The sequence below is a fragment of the Chelon labrosus genome, assembly GCF_963514085.1.
Source record: "Chelon labrosus genome assembly, chromosome: 14".
NCBI lineage: Eukaryota > Metazoa > Chordata > Actinopteri > Mugiliformes > Mugilidae > Chelon > Chelon labrosus.
In genome coordinates, this window is record NC_140347.1 from 3,466,309 (window position 1) to 3,482,512 (window position 16,204).

General features: G+C 44.9%; 1 protein-coding gene across 4 annotated transcripts; it reads left to right on the plus strand.

The window, feature by feature from the left end:
- The first annotated feature begins 765 nt into the window (after nt 1-765).
- snx14 (sorting nexin 14) lies at nt 766-16,175 on the plus strand. 4 transcript variants are annotated; one of them, XM_084560797.1, is made up of 30 exons: nt 766-947; nt 1,129-1,278; nt 2,658-2,778; nt 2,875-2,948; nt 3,239-3,317; nt 3,414-3,457; nt 3,542-3,629; nt 4,560-4,644; nt 4,732-4,888; nt 5,031-5,106; nt 6,357-6,401; nt 6,716-6,796; nt 6,877-6,991; nt 7,094-7,249; nt 8,101-8,225; nt 8,337-8,395; nt 8,570-8,596; nt 9,874-10,009; nt 10,103-10,289; nt 10,873-10,956; nt 11,058-11,158; nt 11,498-11,609; nt 12,308-12,348; nt 12,428-12,547; nt 13,084-13,198; nt 13,571-13,735; nt 14,777-14,872; nt 14,967-15,058; nt 15,197-15,253; nt 16,049-16,175. In XM_084560797.1, exons 2-30 carry the CDS (start codon nt 1,142-1,144, stop codon nt 16,076-16,078), a joined length of 2,805 nt encoding a protein of 934 aa, XP_084416923.1. In that variant the 5' UTR covers nt 766-947; nt 1,129-1,141; the 3' UTR covers nt 16,079-16,175. The 4 variants fall into 4 exon arrangements, with proteins under 4 accessions (XP_084416923.1, XP_084416924.1, XP_084416921.1 ...); XM_084560798.1 differs by lacking the exon at nt 8,570-8,596; XM_084560795.1 differs by lacking the exon at nt 8,570-8,596 and having other exon boundaries at nt 4,560-4,888.
- Nucleotides 16,176-16,204: the final 29 nt, after the last annotated feature.

Sequence of the window (16,204 nt, forward strand, 5' to 3'; positions counted from 1 at the left end):
AATCCACAGAAAGAAAATTAAAGCAGTGTTTCAGCAGTTTAATGTTTTATTACAACATTAAACAAATTAAAGTTAATATGACATCACTTTTAAAATATATCAGCTTGTCTTGGATTATAAAAAAAATAAACAGTTTATATAGTTTATTAACATTTCTACAAATCATGTCAGTGATATAAAGTGTTTTCAGAATAACAAATATAATTAAAGTATAATTATTAATGGTTTAAATGTCAGTAAAATAAATTACTAGTTCAGTTTTAGTGACGCTGCTAAATTTAACCAGAGGAAATGGATCGACCAACCGGAAGTGACGTTGTTTGCGGATTTTGCGGATGCCAGGTTTGAAGATTTAAACGTTTAATGCGCTTCACTGGCGCGTTTATGCTCCGTAATCTAAATATATAAATATTATTATAACGTTTTAATAATATTTAGGTATTTAGGCAGGTTTAGTGTAATTTAATGTGGTTAAAATAAAAATAATAACGTCAGTCTACTTTAGATCTAATTTAATGGACACAAATTTAGTTTTTTTTTTTCCTTTTTTTTTAGGTTCAGTTAAAGACAATTAATTACAAGAATAATTTTATCTAATTTATTTAAAAACGACAGTGTTTCGCTGCTAAACTGGATTTAATTATTATTATTATTATAATTATTTTCCGTGTAACGTTCATTAAATTTAAACAAAAAGTCGCGTCTTTCCCGCGGATGTGGCAACCCACGCTAGGATTTTTAAACATTCCATCCGGAAGTCAGGAAGTCGGACTGGACGTCAGAAAAAATAAATAATAAAAAATAAAAAGAAAACATGGAGTGAAAAACTTTTGGAGCCGAAGACAGCAGCTCGTGTTTGGGACCAGTTTGACGAAGAGTCGAGGACACTGTTTGAGGACGAGATGTGTTTCATGTAGTTTTTTGTTTTTTGTTTTTTTTAAACCGCTGTGAGTTGAGCCGTTTGACCGTTAGCTAAAAAACAGCTAAAAGTGCTAACTGTGTGCGACACGGACTCTTTAAAGCGCTAATGTCACTCTGCTCCGGTTTTAATGGCGACTAAAGCGGTTAAACTTGTATTTAAAGCGTTATGTCGTGATTGTAAAGTATTATTGTTTCACCGTTGAACAGGCCCGTTGACAGGATGGCAGGTATTTTGACGTACGTGGAGGATTTGAAGCGGGGGCTGAAGGTTGACGTCCTGCGGGAAGCCGGGCGTCAGTATCCGGTCTCCTGCTTTCTGCTGCTGTCCATGGTGTCGCTGACGGTGCTGCTCAACAGGTTACAGCTCTTTATTCCTCTGCTCGATGTTTACTCGTGGTTATTTTGTACAATATAAATCGATAAAGGCCAATAAAAGGTGTGATTATCTTCCCGTTGGGTCACGGGACGTGTTCCAGGGCGTCAGCTGCTCCTCCTGTAGTTCCCCAATTCAGAACTTGCCTCAGAAATTTAATGTTTTTTAGGATTTCTTCATCCTCAAAGTAATTCAGTTAAATGTAAAGTCACATGTGATGATGCATGGTGGAAAGAAGCTGCTAATAGATGATTCGGCTTAATAAAAACATATGGGGAAACTAAAGTTTTGTGTCTTTGCACACAAGTGCTGCCGATGCCCAGCAGGTTATAAATGTTTATTACTCTGCACAATTGTTTACTTATGATTATCCGTCCAATATAAAGAGATAAATATCAATAGTAGGTGTCATTATAAAGCTGGTAATGTCACGGGAAGTGGTTCTGTCCTCCTGTTGCTCTCCAGTTCAGAAGTTGCCTAAGAAATTTCATGTTTTTAGGATTTCTACATCCTTAAAGTAATTCAGTTAAATGTAAAGGTACATGTGATAGTGCATGGTGAAAAGAAGCTGCTAGTAGATAATTCAGCAGCATTATAATAAATTATAGAAAGTCTGTACCTGGTGTTTATTGTAAAGCTTTGTGTCTTTGCACACGACTAATGCCGAGGCCACTACTTATTATTTTAGGGTTGTCAGTCAGTTAAAACAACTGTCTCAGCTGTATATACCAACAGAAGGTGTGATTGTCTCACTGGTTTGGTCACGGGACGTGTTGCAGGGCGTCAGCTGCTCCAGTTCAGAAGTTGCTTGAGAAATGTCACGTTTTTAGGATTTCTTCGTCCTCAGAGTACTTCAGTTAAATGTAAAGGTTCATGTGGTGATGCATGGTGGAAAGAAGCTGCTAGTAGATAATTCAGCATAATAAAAACAATAAAAAAACACATATATATAAACTCTATACCTGCTGATGCCGATGCTTTTCATTCTGGGGTCGTTACTCAATTAACAACTTAATAACTGACAATTATTTGTTCTAAATGTACCGTAAAAGCTTATTTTTAAAGTTTGAGGACTAATCCGTCATTTCAGACTTTTATTGCGTCATTGTCTCTAACAGACTTTATTTATTTATCATGTTGAACAGATAAACTAAACTAAACTGAGCTTAATTAGAGACGTTTGAGCAGCTGCACAGCACATGGACAAAAATAAAAACCCTTTAAATTGTGTATTAATTACACTGAATCGATGCAACGGTTATATTCAAGGTGACTACAGATTAAAAGTTGTGATTAAATGTTTAAACCTCTGCACCCTGAGGCTCCTTCAGTGTTTTATCTCATGACCTTGATCTCTCTGCAGCTACATCCACATCCTGATGATCTTCTGGTCGCTGCTGGCTGGTGTCGTCACTTTCTACTGCTCCCTGGGACCAGAGTCCCTCCTTCCAAACGTCCTTTTCACGGCGAAGCCAAGGACCAAAGTACGTCAGACGCGCTCAGACGATTTAAACCTGAACATGTCACAGACGTTAAACGTGCGTCGTCAGTAACGTTGTGTGTGTCGTTGTGTCCGGCAGCGTCGGGACCAGGAGCTGTTTCCTCTGGGCCACAGCTGCGCCGTGTGCGGGAAGGTCAAGTGTAAACGTCACAGGTACGATCTCACCTGGGGACGAGTTTAGTCTGTTGTATTAAAAGATTAGAGCAGGTAAGAGACAGGTGTGTGTGGAGGGGAGGGAGGGGGAGGCGGCTTAGAGGAGGGAGGGAGGGATGCGTTCAGGAGCAATAGGAAAAAAAACGTTGTCTGAATTTGTTTCAAGACCATGACGGAGTAAATTAGACCCTGGTGGTCCGCCGTAGAGTGGAGGAACCCTGATGTTGTCATGTTCATGGAACCAACAGTAGAACCTAAATAGAACCTCCGTCTGTGTTTACTGATCACAGGCCGACGCTGCTTCTGGAGAACTACCAGCCATGGCTGGACCTGAAGGTTCACTCAAAGGTGGACGCGTCCGTAGCCGAGGTAACGTCAACACCTGGTTCCTTTAACAGCAGCCAGCGCTGGCTCTGACCTCTGACCTTTGACCTCTGACCCCGTCTGCCGCCTCCTGTCTTGCAGGTGTTCGAGTTGGTCCTGGAGAACTTTGTGTACCCCTGGTACCGGTAAGAAAAGCTCCGCCTTCTTTTTAGAGAGAGAGACACATGTAGAAGAAGAGTCAGCTGATTAACGTCCTCCTCTGTCTCCAGGGACATCACAGATGACGAGGCGTGTGTGGACGAAGTCAGGATGACCTTCCGCTTCTTCGCGTCGGTGCTGGTGCGCCGAGCTCAGAAGGTGACGCGGTTTATGTCAGAAGGTTTTAGAGTTTAGGTTTGTTGGACGACTGGTCTGGACTGTGTATGAGGAGGAGGAGGAGGAGGAGGAGGAGGAGGAAGAGGAGGAAGATGATGGAGGAGGGAGAGGAGGTAGAGAAAACACAGAAGGAGTAAGGGGAGGATGGGAGGAGGAGGAGGAGGAGGGGGAGGAAGAGGAGGAAGAGGAGCACAAAGAAGATGGGGAGGACGAGGAAGAAGAAGATGAAAGATGAGAGGACCATGGTGACGAAGAAGAGGGAGAGGACGATGAAGAATATGGGGAGGAGGAAGATGAAGAAGACGACGAGGGGGAGAAAGAGGAGAAAGACCAGATGGAAGAGGAAGAGTAGTAGGAAGGAGGAGGGGAAGGAAGAGGAGGACAATGAGGAAGAAGATGAAGAGGTGGAGGAAGGAGGTGTAAGAAGATGGGAGAGGAGGTAGAGAAAGAGGAGTACAGGTGGAGGAGGAGGAAGAGGAGCACAAAGAAGATGGTATGGAGGACGAAGAAGAAGATGAGAGGAGCATGGTGAGGAAGAGGAGTAGGAAGGAGGTTCAAGAAGATGGAGAGGATGGGATGGGAGGTTGAGGAGGATGATGATGAAGAAGAAAGGAGGAGGACGAGGATGAGAGTGAGGAAGAAGATGGAGGAGAAAGAGCAGTAGGATGAGGAAGAAGAGTAGGAAGGAGGTTCAAGAAGATGGAGAGGAGGCCCAAGCCCCGCCCACTAACATGGAGGGGGCGGAGCTTATGACCTATACTGCAGCCAGCCACCAGGGGGAGCTCTACTTGGTCTGGACCAAGAACCAGAGTCATTAGATTTAATTTACAGATAAAATATAAACTATATATTAATTAATTAGTTCATTGACAGTCTAATAAAGTCTTATTTCGTCTTCTGGTCTCTGGACAGGTGGACGTCCCCTCCGTGTTCGCAGACAAAGTGATGAAGGCTGCGATGAAGCACGTGGAGATCATGGCTAAAGCTCGAGGACGAGGTGAGAGGACGAGCGTGTCTATTTGTTCAGACTCAGCCAGAGTCAGAGTCAGTGTGTGGAGGTTTGACGGCGTTTGTCTCCGTCCAGTCAACGGCGTGGACGGTCTGCAGCAGGCGGCTCTGGAGGAGTACGGCGCCGACCTCCACGTGGCTCTGAGGAGCAGAAAGGACGAGCTGCTCTACCTGAGGACGCTGACGGAGATGCTCTTCCCCTACGTCATGCCCCCCAAGGCCACGGACTGCAGGTCGGTACCTCAGCTTTGTTAGCTCTGTTCAATGACCTTTGACCCTGTGGTGACCTCTGACCCTGTGGTGACCTCTGACCCTGTGTGACCTCTGACCCTGTGTGACCTCTGACCCTGTGGTGACCTCTGACCCTGGGTTCAGGTCTCTGGCTCTGCTGCTGAGGGAGGTGATGGCCGGATCTGTTCTCCTACCGACCATGGACTTCATGGCTGATCCTGTGAGTATCTGTCTGACCGGTCAGCCACAACATTATGACCACCGTTAGGATGTTAGGAGGGAAAAACAGGTTTGAGATCAAGAGTCATTGACGAGGAGGAAGAAGATGGAGAGGTAGAGGGGGAGGAAAAGGAGGAAGAAGAGTAGGAAGGAGGTGTAAGAAGATGGAGAGTGGGAAGAGACAAAAGAATAAGTAAGAGGAGGATGGGATGAAAAGGAGGAGGAAGAAGAACATGGAGAGGAGGAGGAGAAATAAGAGGAAGATAAAGAAAAAGATGGGGAGGAGGGTGAGGAAGAGGGGAAGAAAAAGAGGAGGAAGAAGAGTAGGAAGGAGGTGCAAGAAGATGGAGAGGAGGAAGAGAAAAAGAAGGAATAAGGAGAATGGGAGGAGGAGGGAAAGGAAGAGGAGGATTATGAGGAGAAAGAAGAGGTGAAGGAGAAAGGACAAGGACGTAAATGAGAATGAGGAAGAAGATGGGGAGGAGGGTGAGGAAGAGGAAGAAAAAGAAGAGGAGGAAGAAGAATAGAAATGAGGTGCAAGATGATGGAGAGGAGGAAGAGAAAGAAGAAGGAATAAGAGGAGCATGGGATGAAGAGGAGGAAGAAGAAGATGGGGAGGAGGAGGGGAAGGAGGAGGAGGAAGAAGAGTGGGAAAGAGGTGTAAGAATATGGAGAGGAGAAAGGAGGAAGATGAGGGGGAGGGGAAGGAAGAGGAGGGGTAGGAAAGTGAGGAGGAGGAAGAAGAAGATGGAGAGGAGGAGGAGGGAAAGATGGAAATAGGGGAGGACGAAGAGCAGGTGCAAGAAGATGGAGAGCAGAAAGAGGAGGAGGAGAAAAAAGAGAAGGGAGGAAGAAGAGGAGGAAGAAAAAGATAGAGAGGAGGAGGAGGGGGGACGAAAGGAGGAGGAAGAAGAGTAGGAAAGAGGTGGATTATGAGGAGAAAGAAGAGGTGAAGGAGAAAGGACAAGGACTTGAATGAGAATGAGGAAGAAGATGAGGGGAGGAGGAGGAGGAGGGAGGAAGAGAAAGAGGAGGAAGAACAAGACTGAGGAGGAAGAAGGAGGAGGAGACAAGGTCATGGACCAAGGTGTTGACTCCAGATGTGAATCCATCATCTAGTTGGTCTGATCTATGGAGGCTCCTCCTCCTCCTCCTCTTCCTCCTCTTCCTCCTCTTCCTCCTCTTCCTCCTCTTCCTCCTCCTCCATAGTTGTAGTTTCTGTAACTCTCTGTGTCTCTGCTGATGTTTCAGGACACTGTCAACCTCATGGTTCTCATATTTGTCGACGACACTCCAGTAAGTCTCAGAGTCTCAGAGTCGTATTATTAAGTTACTTCAGTTACTTCAGTTACTTCAGGTTAAACCAGTAACTCTCTCTCTCTCTCTCTCTCTCTCTCTCTCTCTCTCTCTCTCTCTCTCTCTCTCTCCCTCTCTCTCTCTCTCTCTCTCTCTCTCTCTCTCTCTCTCTCTCTCCCTCTCTCTCTCTCTCTCTCTCTCTCTCTCTCTCTCTCTCTCTCTCTCTCCCTCTCTCTCTCTCTCTCTCTCTCTCTCTCTCTCTCTCTCTCTCCCTCTCTCTCTGTCTCTCTCTCTCTCTCTCTCTCTCTCTCCAGCCTGAAGCAGCCACTGAGCCTCCGTCTGCACTCGTTCCGTTTTTACAGAAATTTGCCGACGTCAGGAACAAGAAGCCGTCGGTGAGTATCTGACCAGCAGAGACGTGTTTGTTACTGTCTGCTCCTCTTCATGACCAGGAGTGTTTCTGCGTCTCCTCCAGGTGCTGAAGCTGGAGCTGAGGGAGATCAGGGAGCAGCAGGACCTCCTCTTTCGCTTCATGAACCTCCTGAAGCAGGAAGGAGCCGTGCATGTGCTGCAGTTCCTCCTCGCTGTCGGTAAGAGCCACCGTCCGCCGTCAGGTCTGTGAGTAGTCTGGGTTTTACCTGCAGCAGCCCCTCCTCCAACGCCTCCTCGTCTGTTGGTTTCTCCCCCTCCAGAGGAGTTTAACGATAAGATCCTGAGTCCGGAGCTGAACGACGCCGAGCTGCAGCGTTTACACGGCGAGGTGCTGCACATCTACGAGACCTACTGCCTGGATGAGAGCATCGACAAGATCAGCTTCGACCCGTTCATCGTGGAGGAGATCAGAAACGGTGAGACGAGATGTTCAAAACCTTAAACCCCGCCCATCTCAGAGCAGAACGTTTACAACAGGACGCCTCTACGTTTACTGGGAACAGCTGGTTGTCATCAGCGATAACGATACTAATGCTGATGCTAGAGGCAGTGGCTAAATTGATGCTAATTGTGATACTAAACGAGAAGCTAATGGTGATGCTAATGATAACACCAGTGGTGATGCTAAAGGCAATGGTGCTAAATTGATGCTAAAAGTGATACCATATGTAAAGCTAATGCGCAAATAGCAATGGCGGTGCTAATGGGGAAGCTAATTGCGAGGCTAATAATAATACTAATGCTGATGCTAAAGGCAGTGGCTAAATTGATGCTAATGATAACGCCAGTGGTGATGCTAATAGTTGACCCTAATGGTGAAACCAATAGCGATGGCAATGCTAAAGGCAATGGTGCAAAATTGATGCTAACTGTGATACCAAATGCAAAGCTAATGGTGATACGTAAATAGCAATGGCGGTGCTAATGGCGGTGCTAATGGGGACGCTAATGGCGAGGCTAAATCCAGGCAAACAGTGGTACTAAAAGCAAAGCTAACGGTGAAGCTAAAGATTACGCTTATGACAATGTCAATGGTGACACTAGAGGCAAAACTAATGGTAGTGCTAATGGTGATGCTAATAGCTAGCGTGTCAGTGCTGCTTTCCATCAGTGTTTCTGTTCATATCGTCCTCTAAAACAGCTAGTTTTCTATGAACTTTTAGCATTAGTTAGCAGTGGTTAGCCTTGGTTAGCATCACAGCCAGTGTCGTGCTGCGTTTCCTCTCTCGTAGACGTTGACGTTTGTCTCTTCTTCTTCTTCCGTCAGTGGCTAAAGGTCCGTACGGTGACGTGGTGAAGCTGCAGACGATGCGCTGCCTGTTTGAGGCCTACGAACACGTCCTGTCTCTGCTGGAGAGAGTCTTCACACCCATGTTCTGTCACAGCGACGAAGTAAGACGCAGATTTAAGATTTATTTACAGTCGGATTCATGTTTACCATCTCCTTCAGGGACCTCAAACCACAGATTATTCATTAATTTACTTTTCTCGTCTTTATTTCAGTACTTCAGACACTTGCTGATGGGAGCAGAGTCTCCGACGAGGAACTCTAGAGTCAACAGGTTTGTGAGCTGATCTCATTTAATGTTTCACTTTGTAAAGAAGGGATGAAAATAACTTAATTGTTAACAGTCAACAGTCTTCAAATGCCTAAACTTGAGAGCGTTCACCATTAACTTTTCTCTTCAGAAAAGTCAAACTTTGGTCAGAACGTAATGATTCTTGTCTTATTCCAGAAATAGCTTCAGTTCAGACGAAAGCCGGTGAGTAGAGGTCTTGAGCACGAGTCTGCTGCTGCTGCCTGCAAGCAAACAAACAAACAAACAAACAGACAAACGCTGTGTAGAATACAATGCATGAAGATACAGAACATCTCTCCCTGGAGGCTGCACCGTGAATCAATGCCGCCTGCCCGAGAGGAAAAAACCTTTAACAGATCTCTAACGCTACACGCTGCTCTGAGACGCTGGTTCACACTGATGCTTGTTGCACGCCGACTTTTTAACCTGACGACTACACGGGCTTTGAGAAAGTCTTTAACTGTGAAGAAAGATGTGGAAGATTTGAATCTTCTTGTTGAGCTTTAACGTTAGAGAAGGTCTAAACGGAAACTGTGTGCAAATGTTTCGCTACCAAAACGACCTCTTTGTAAATATAGTCAGATTTTCCTGAAAGTAGATGAAGAGAACCCAACACGAAACAGAAATATTATACTTTAGTATCGGTTTATTTAAGAAAATTAATAATTTGTGCAGCAATAACATCAGCTAAATGTTTCTGGTAACTGCTGATCAGTGGTCTACAGCAGCTTGGAGGAATTTTAGCCCATTCCTCAGAACAGAACCACTTCAGTTCTGAGATGTTGGTGGGTTTCCTCACATCAACTGCTTGCTTCAGGTCCTTCCACAACATTTCTATTGGATTAAGGTCAGGACTTTGACTTGGCCGTTCCTAAACATTCATCTTGACCTTGAAATTATCTTCTAATCCGGTCCACTCTTTGGTTTTAGGGTTCAGTTTAGAGCTAACTGGACATCTGTCCATGAGCTGAATGTGTAGAGAAACTGGGTCATGCAGCAAGACAACGAGAACCAAGAACACAAGTGGTTCTACAAAAGAACGGTTAAAGAAGAACAAGATGAATGTTTAGGAACGGCCAAGTCAAAGTCCTGACCTTAATCCAATAGAAATGTTGTGGAAGGACCTGAAGCAAGCAGTTGATGTGAGGAAACCCACCAACATCTCAGAACTGAAGTGGTTCTGTTCTGAGGAATGGGCTAAAATTCCTCCAAGCTGCTGTAGACCACTGATCAGCAGTTACCAGAAACATTTAGGGTCCAGCAGATACTGGAAACAAGGACGCTCTGACTTTTAGCAGCTTATTTTTCCAGCTAATTAATTACTAAATCACTTTTTTTATGTGGAAACAAGATTCAAACCTTTAAACGTTTGGTATGCTGCATGCACGGTGCTGCATAAACACAAAGAGAAAGACTCCAGGACGGAGATGATCAAACGTGACCTTCTCTGTTTGCTCCAGGAACACGTCCAAACGAGGGGAGACGTTCGGTATCAGCAGGATCGGCAGCAAAATCAAAGGCGTGTTCAAGAGCACCACCATGGAGGGATCGCTGCTGCCGCCGCCCAGCACCATCAACGACATCGACGACGACGTGGTAAAGAGGATCCTCTGCGAAGAAAACATCCCTTCCTTTCAGCCCGTGAACGTGTTTTTTTCTTGATGATTCGTCCTTGGTGTTCTCCTGCAGGTGGAGGAGGCGACCGTCGTGATGGAGGACGACTCCCCCGTCGAGCCCGTCAGCTATCAGGGTATCCAGAGGAACCTGTCGGCCTGGACGATCTCCATCCCTTTCGTCGACATCTACGACGACGAGGTCAAGAGGGAGAGGATCCCCGTCTTCTGCATCGACGTCGAACGCAACGACAGGAAGCAGGGTGAGTGAATCTGGCTACAAAATACTACTGATTCCACTACAGGAGGCAATCAGGACATTTTATTTAGCCTGGACATCATCACCATTGTGAACATTATAGAATCCAGAAGAAGATTGATATTTGGCCTCACTATATACAGTACGTTCACTCCAGTACCACAGTATGTCCACTAGATGGAGACAAAGATCTGATTGGACCGGTACACTCCAGACCAACTTTACACCACAAAAAGGTTTATGGACGAGGAAGTAGTTCTGATCATGTCTGCTCCATGTGGAGTCAACATCAGGGTGAGGAGTCTCCAGGAGGGACAGAAACATGGAGGTAGAGAAACAAGATGAACCAAGATGGAATCCATGTGGACAGAGACGATGGAGACGTGGAGACGTGGAGACGTCTTGGTCAATCCTCAACAACCATGAGGACTCAGAGATAATCCAGAGATAATCAGCTGACGGACATGTATATCTGGAGGTTAAATTAGAGATTAAACATTAGTGTGATGTTCTTGAACCTCCTCTAAGTGTTTAACATGACTCTGTGGTTCTGTTTTATCCTGATTTGTCGTCGTTCTTCTTTGCAGTCGGTCATGAAACTGAGAGGTGGTCCGTCTACAGGAGATACCTGGAGTTCTACGTACTGGAGTCAAAGCTCACTGAGTTCCACGGTAACATTAGATCCTTCTACCTAAATTGAACTTCACTGTTATATTAATCTAGTTATGTAGTTGGTGTTTATTTATTTATTTATTTATGTTTTTTTTTCCAGGCACATTTGCAGATGCACAGCTTCCATCCAAAAGAATCCTTGGACCAAAGAATTACGAGTTCCTCGTGTCAAAAAGGGATGAGTTTGAGGAGTATTTACAGGTATGTGGTTCTGATCTCATATCTGTGCTCGGCTCGATCGTAGTTATGGGGGAAATGAGGAAGAGATGAAAACAGCTGTAGCGTTAGAGGACAGTGATACGCCCTGTCACTACAAAACTGAAGAAGAAGACAGAAAGAGTTCTTCTTCTTCTTCTTCTCCTCTTCCTCTTTCTTTTCCTAGTCTTTCTTACTTCTTCTTCTTCTTCTTCTTCATTTTCTTCACACGTTCGTCTTCATAGTCTGTAATCAATGTGGATACATCTTGGTCCTCCTCCCGTTTCTTCTTCTCCTCCCAGTTCTTCTTCTTCTTCTACTGAATGATTGTGTGTTTGTGTGCAGAGACTCCTGCAGCATCCAGAGCTCAGCAACAGTCAGCTGTTGGCAGACTTCCTGTCTCCTCACAGCATGGAGTCTCAGTTCCTGGACAAGATGCTTCCTGACGTCAACCTGGGTAAGAACACCGGCCAGACCACATCAGTCTGGGTTCAGGTTTATTCAGACCAGATCATTTTCAGTTTGACTGAACAACAACAGTTGATTCAGATTATTTACATCTATTTTATTTCATTTCTTATTATTTCTTTATTTTGCACAATTTAAAAATAACAAAAGAAAAAGAAAACACTTTCACCCCTCTCTTCTTCTTCTTCTAATTCTTCTTCTTCTAATTCTTCTTCTTCTAATTCTTCTTCTTCTTCTAATTGTTGTTGTTGTTCTTCTTCTAATTCTTCTTCTTCTTATAATTCTTCTTCTACTTCTTCTCCTCCGTTCTTCTTCTCCTTATTTGTCTTCTTCATCTCCTCCTCTTTCTTCTTCTCCTCTTTGCTCATCTGAAGCCTCCACATTAATAATATTAACATTTCTTAACTAAACATAAACAGTAATATAACTAACAGCTGACTATATGAATAAATAAAGTACCTAGATTTGTTAAACATTAATAAACATCTCAGTGTGAATGAAGCAAATAAATCCTGGACACATGGACACTAAATATTATGTTTTAAATCTTTGTTCACTGAGGAACATTTATTTACCCAAAGCTCTTCCATCGTTTACAGTCACGTCTCATTTAAACAGCCCATTAATAAATGAATTAATACGAGTTTATAATTTCACTTCAGTCACTTCATGTGTTTTGTTTTACAGGGAAGATTTTCAAGTCCGTTCCAGGAAAGCTGATGAAGGAGGTGATGCTCTATAAATACTGTCCAGACACATTTCACTGCTCAACAGAACCCGTGAAAACATTCTTGATTTGTTCTGCAGAGAGGACAGAACCTGGAGCCGTTCATCCAGTCCTTCTTCAACTCCTGCGAGTCGCCCAAACCCAAACCGAGCCGCCCGGAGCTGACCATCCTCAGCCCCACCGCGGAGAACGACAAGAAGGTGAGACAGCCAGCGGCCATGCTTCACGTCTCAACGGGTTTTACCTCCAAAATACTACTGGTTCCACTATAGGAGGCAACGTACACACAAGTCAACCTTTGGATATTTTATTTAGCGTTTCACTACAACATGGCTGCGTTGTGTTTATTATCTGTAGTACCACCACTAGACCACTAGATGGAGACAGAGGAGCTTGTATGAACTTGAGGAACAGGGCTTCAAGTCACCATGTGGTGGATAGTTGATGTAGATCCAACAAAGGTTCAAAAAAGGCAACTGGACTTGTAGAGTTTTTTGAGAAGACGTTTCACCACTCATCATCCGAATAGCTTCTTCAGTTCTAGGGGACTGGTGAGAAGTCTGAGGTCCCACCCTAGAACTGAAGAAGCTACTCGGATGATGAGTGGTGAAACGTCTTCTCAAAAAACTCTACAAGTCCAGTTGCCTTTTTTGAACCTTTGTTGGATGAACCATGACCTGGATGACTGAGAACCTTCACAGATAGTTGACGTAGGATCTGAACCTTTCTCCTGCAGCTCTTCAGTAACCTGTTCAAGAACAACGCCAACCAGTCGAAGGGCAGGAGACCCCACCACAGGTTTCTGGAAATGGTCCCTGTGGACGGCATGTACGACTACATGATGTACGTCGGTAAGTGTCTGATTGGTCGGAGGGCTGTCCAGCTGATGCAGAGGTATAGGAGGAGAGAGTCTGGATACGACAAGATAACTACGGAGGGGTTTCATGATGACACATGTTTTCAAACTGCATTTAAATTTAGTTTGAAAACAACAGTCCTATTTATTTAATCAAAACCTTTTATCTGGTATAAATTCAGGCTGGAATAATAATTGATTATTTGTCTGTGAAGGAAGATATCTTTGTTTATTGAACATATTTATCTCTAATAATGATCAGAGAGGAGCTGGAAGATGATTCAGTTAATATCAAAACAGATTTATAATCTTCATCTGAACTTTAAACTCTCTCTCCTAACGTCGGCGTCTTGGTTCTGACTCTCAGGTCGGGTGGTGTTCCACATCCCGGACTGGCTGCACCACCTCCTGGCCGCGGGCAGGATCCTGTTGAAGAACACGTTTGAGGCCTACATGGACCAGTACATGCAGACCAAGCTGGACAAGCTCCTGCAGGAGCACCGCATGGTCTCCCTCATCACCCAGCTCAGAGGTAGAGTCTCGTCAGGACCATAGACTCAGTTCTTCGTCTCTCAGGTGTCTCTGGACGGTTCATCAGAGTTTTATTGACCCAATCAGCCACAGACGACGAGGTCTGGATAAAACCATCACAGAGCAGGAGTTTAAATCTGTCTGATGCTAAAAAAGTCACTTCAAAAGATGGTCCCAGCTAACAGTAGCTCTTCCTAGCCTCCTAGCTGACAGTAGCTCTTCCTAGCCTCCTAGCTGACAGTAGCGCTCCTTAGCCTCCTAGCTAACAGTAGCCCTCCTTAGCCTCCTAGCTAACAGTAGCGCTCCTTAGCCTCCTAGCTAACAGTAGCTCTCTTTAGCCTCACAGCTAACAGTAGCTCTCCTTAGCCTCCTAGCTAACAGTAGCTCTCCCTAGCCTCCTAGCTAACAGTAGCTCTCTTTAGCCTCACAGCTAACAGTAGCTCTCCTTAGCCTCCTAGCTAACAGTAGCTCTCCTTAGCCCCCCAGCTAACAGTAGCCCTCCCTAGCCTCCTAGCTAACAGTAGCCCTCCCTAGCCTCCTAGCTAACAGTAGCCCTCCCTAGCCCCCCAGCTAACAGTAGCTCTCCCTAGACTCCTAGCTAACAGTAGCCCTCCCTAGCCTCCTAGCTAACAGTAGCCCTCCCTAGCCTCCTAGCTAACAGTAGCCCTCCCTAGCCCCCCAGCTAACAGTAGCTCTTCCTAGCCTCCTAGCTGACAGTAGCCCTCCTTAGCCTCCTAGCTAAAAGTAGCGCTCCTTAGCCTCCTAGCTAACAGTAGCTCTCCCTAGCCTCCTAGCTAACAGTAGCTCTCTTTAGCCTCACAGCTAACAGTAGCTCTCCTTAGCCTCCTAGCTAACAGTAGCTCTCTTTAGCCTCACAGCTAACAGTAGCTCTCCTTAGCCTCCTAGCTAACAGTAGCTCTCCTTAGCCCCCCAGCTAACAGTTGCTCTTCCTGTTTCCCCTTTAGAGACTTAAGGCTCACTCATACAAGAAGAGCTTTAATAATAAATCTAAAAGTTTATTCTCTTGTTTTTCTTCGTGCAGATGCAGTTTTCTGTGAGAACAGCGAGGAGAGAACTGAGGAGGACAAACACGCCAGAGCCAAGCAGACGTTTGAGGAGATGATAAAATATCTACCAGGTCGGTTCCTACATTTATGAAGAACTCCTTCACTGAGGAATGTGACGTCTGGTTGAATCTAAATCAGTCTGACGACGGTCGTGTTTGATTTCAGACTTTGTGGTGAAGCTCATCGGAGAAGAGGCCAAACGCGAAGGCATCCAGATGCTGTTTGACGGTTTGCAGCAGCCGCTCCTCAACAAGCAGGTAAACGTGAAAAGATGTTGAGATGATCTGAATAAATAATGTCTAATTTATATCGATGACTGTAGACGTTGTGTTGTTTAGTCAGGATGTAACTTGGGCAACAAATAAGAACCGGAGTTTGTTGTGTTCTCTCCTCAGATGACGTACGTCCTGCTGGACATCGCCGTGCTCGAGCTGTTTCCTGAACTGGGCAAGGTGAACATTTTATTTAGGAACTCGTGGTCAGCATCTGGTTCTAAACTGTGACACACCTGGTCTCACCTGGTCCATCTACCTGTCTCTCACTTGTCTCTCTGTAAATAAGCAGCGCCATCATGTGGTCAGTAGAATATTGAACTGACTTGGGGACATGATCCAGATTTTGGAACAAGATGGAAAGACTCTCACACGTTAAGATCTAATTTATTTAAGAGAAGGAAAGAAAGACAGACGGAAGAAGGGGACGATGTAGGGAAGGAGGGAGGGAGGAAGGAAGGAAGGAAGGAAGACATAAAGGAATCAAGGAAAAAAGAAAGGAGAAGGAAGAAAGGAAGCAAGGAAGGAAGGAAAAGAGAAAAGAAAAAAATGAACGAAGGAAGGAAGGAAGGAAGGGTGGAAGGAAAGGAAGGAAGGAGGAAAGGAAGGAAGGTGGGAGGGGAGGAAGGAAGGACAGAAGGAATCCAAGAACAAATGAGGAAGGAATGAAGGAAGGAATGAAGGAAGAAGGAAGGAAGGCTGGAAAAGGAAGGAATAAGGGAAGGAAGAAAGAAAGGAAGGAAAGAAAAAGTAAGGAAGGAAGGGAAGAAGTAATGAAAAAGGGAGGAAGGAAGGATCAGAACCATGATCAGCTGTTTGTTGACTTGAGGACATGATCCAGGTTTTGTAACCATCTGTAAAGTCAAAGACTCAGATTAGAACCAATGAGGTTGTGTCTGATCAGTTTCTTCTTCTTTAACGTCTGAATATAAAACTCTGTAGAGGACAGTCTCTGATTGTCTCCCGTCTCCTCAGCAGGGAACCAACGACCTGTTCATCATCTGAAGCCAGCGCCGCGTCAACAACAGTCAAGTGCAATAATCTGAACCTGTTCTACATTCCATGTACATTAAAGCACTAATAAAGAGATTTATTTATTCACCTCGGTCTGAGCGTTCTTCTTCAGCTGAG

What these genes read in the sequence shown, in the direction of transcription:
- snx14 (XM_084560795.1), top strand. Translation starts at nt 1,142, where the DNA reads ATGGCAGGTATTTTGACGTACGTGGAGGATTTGAAGCGGGGGCTGAAG. An exon ending in GATGATAAAATATCTACCAG is followed by an intron (nt 14,873 to 14,966) that starts GTCGGTTCCTAC and finishes GTTTGATTTCAG; the next exon opens with ACTTTGTGGTGAAGCTCATC. An exon ending in TGTTTCCTGAACTGGGCAAG is followed by an intron (nt 15,254 to 16,048) that starts GTGAACATTTTA and finishes CCGTCTCCTCAG; the next exon opens with CAGGGAACCAACGACCTGTT.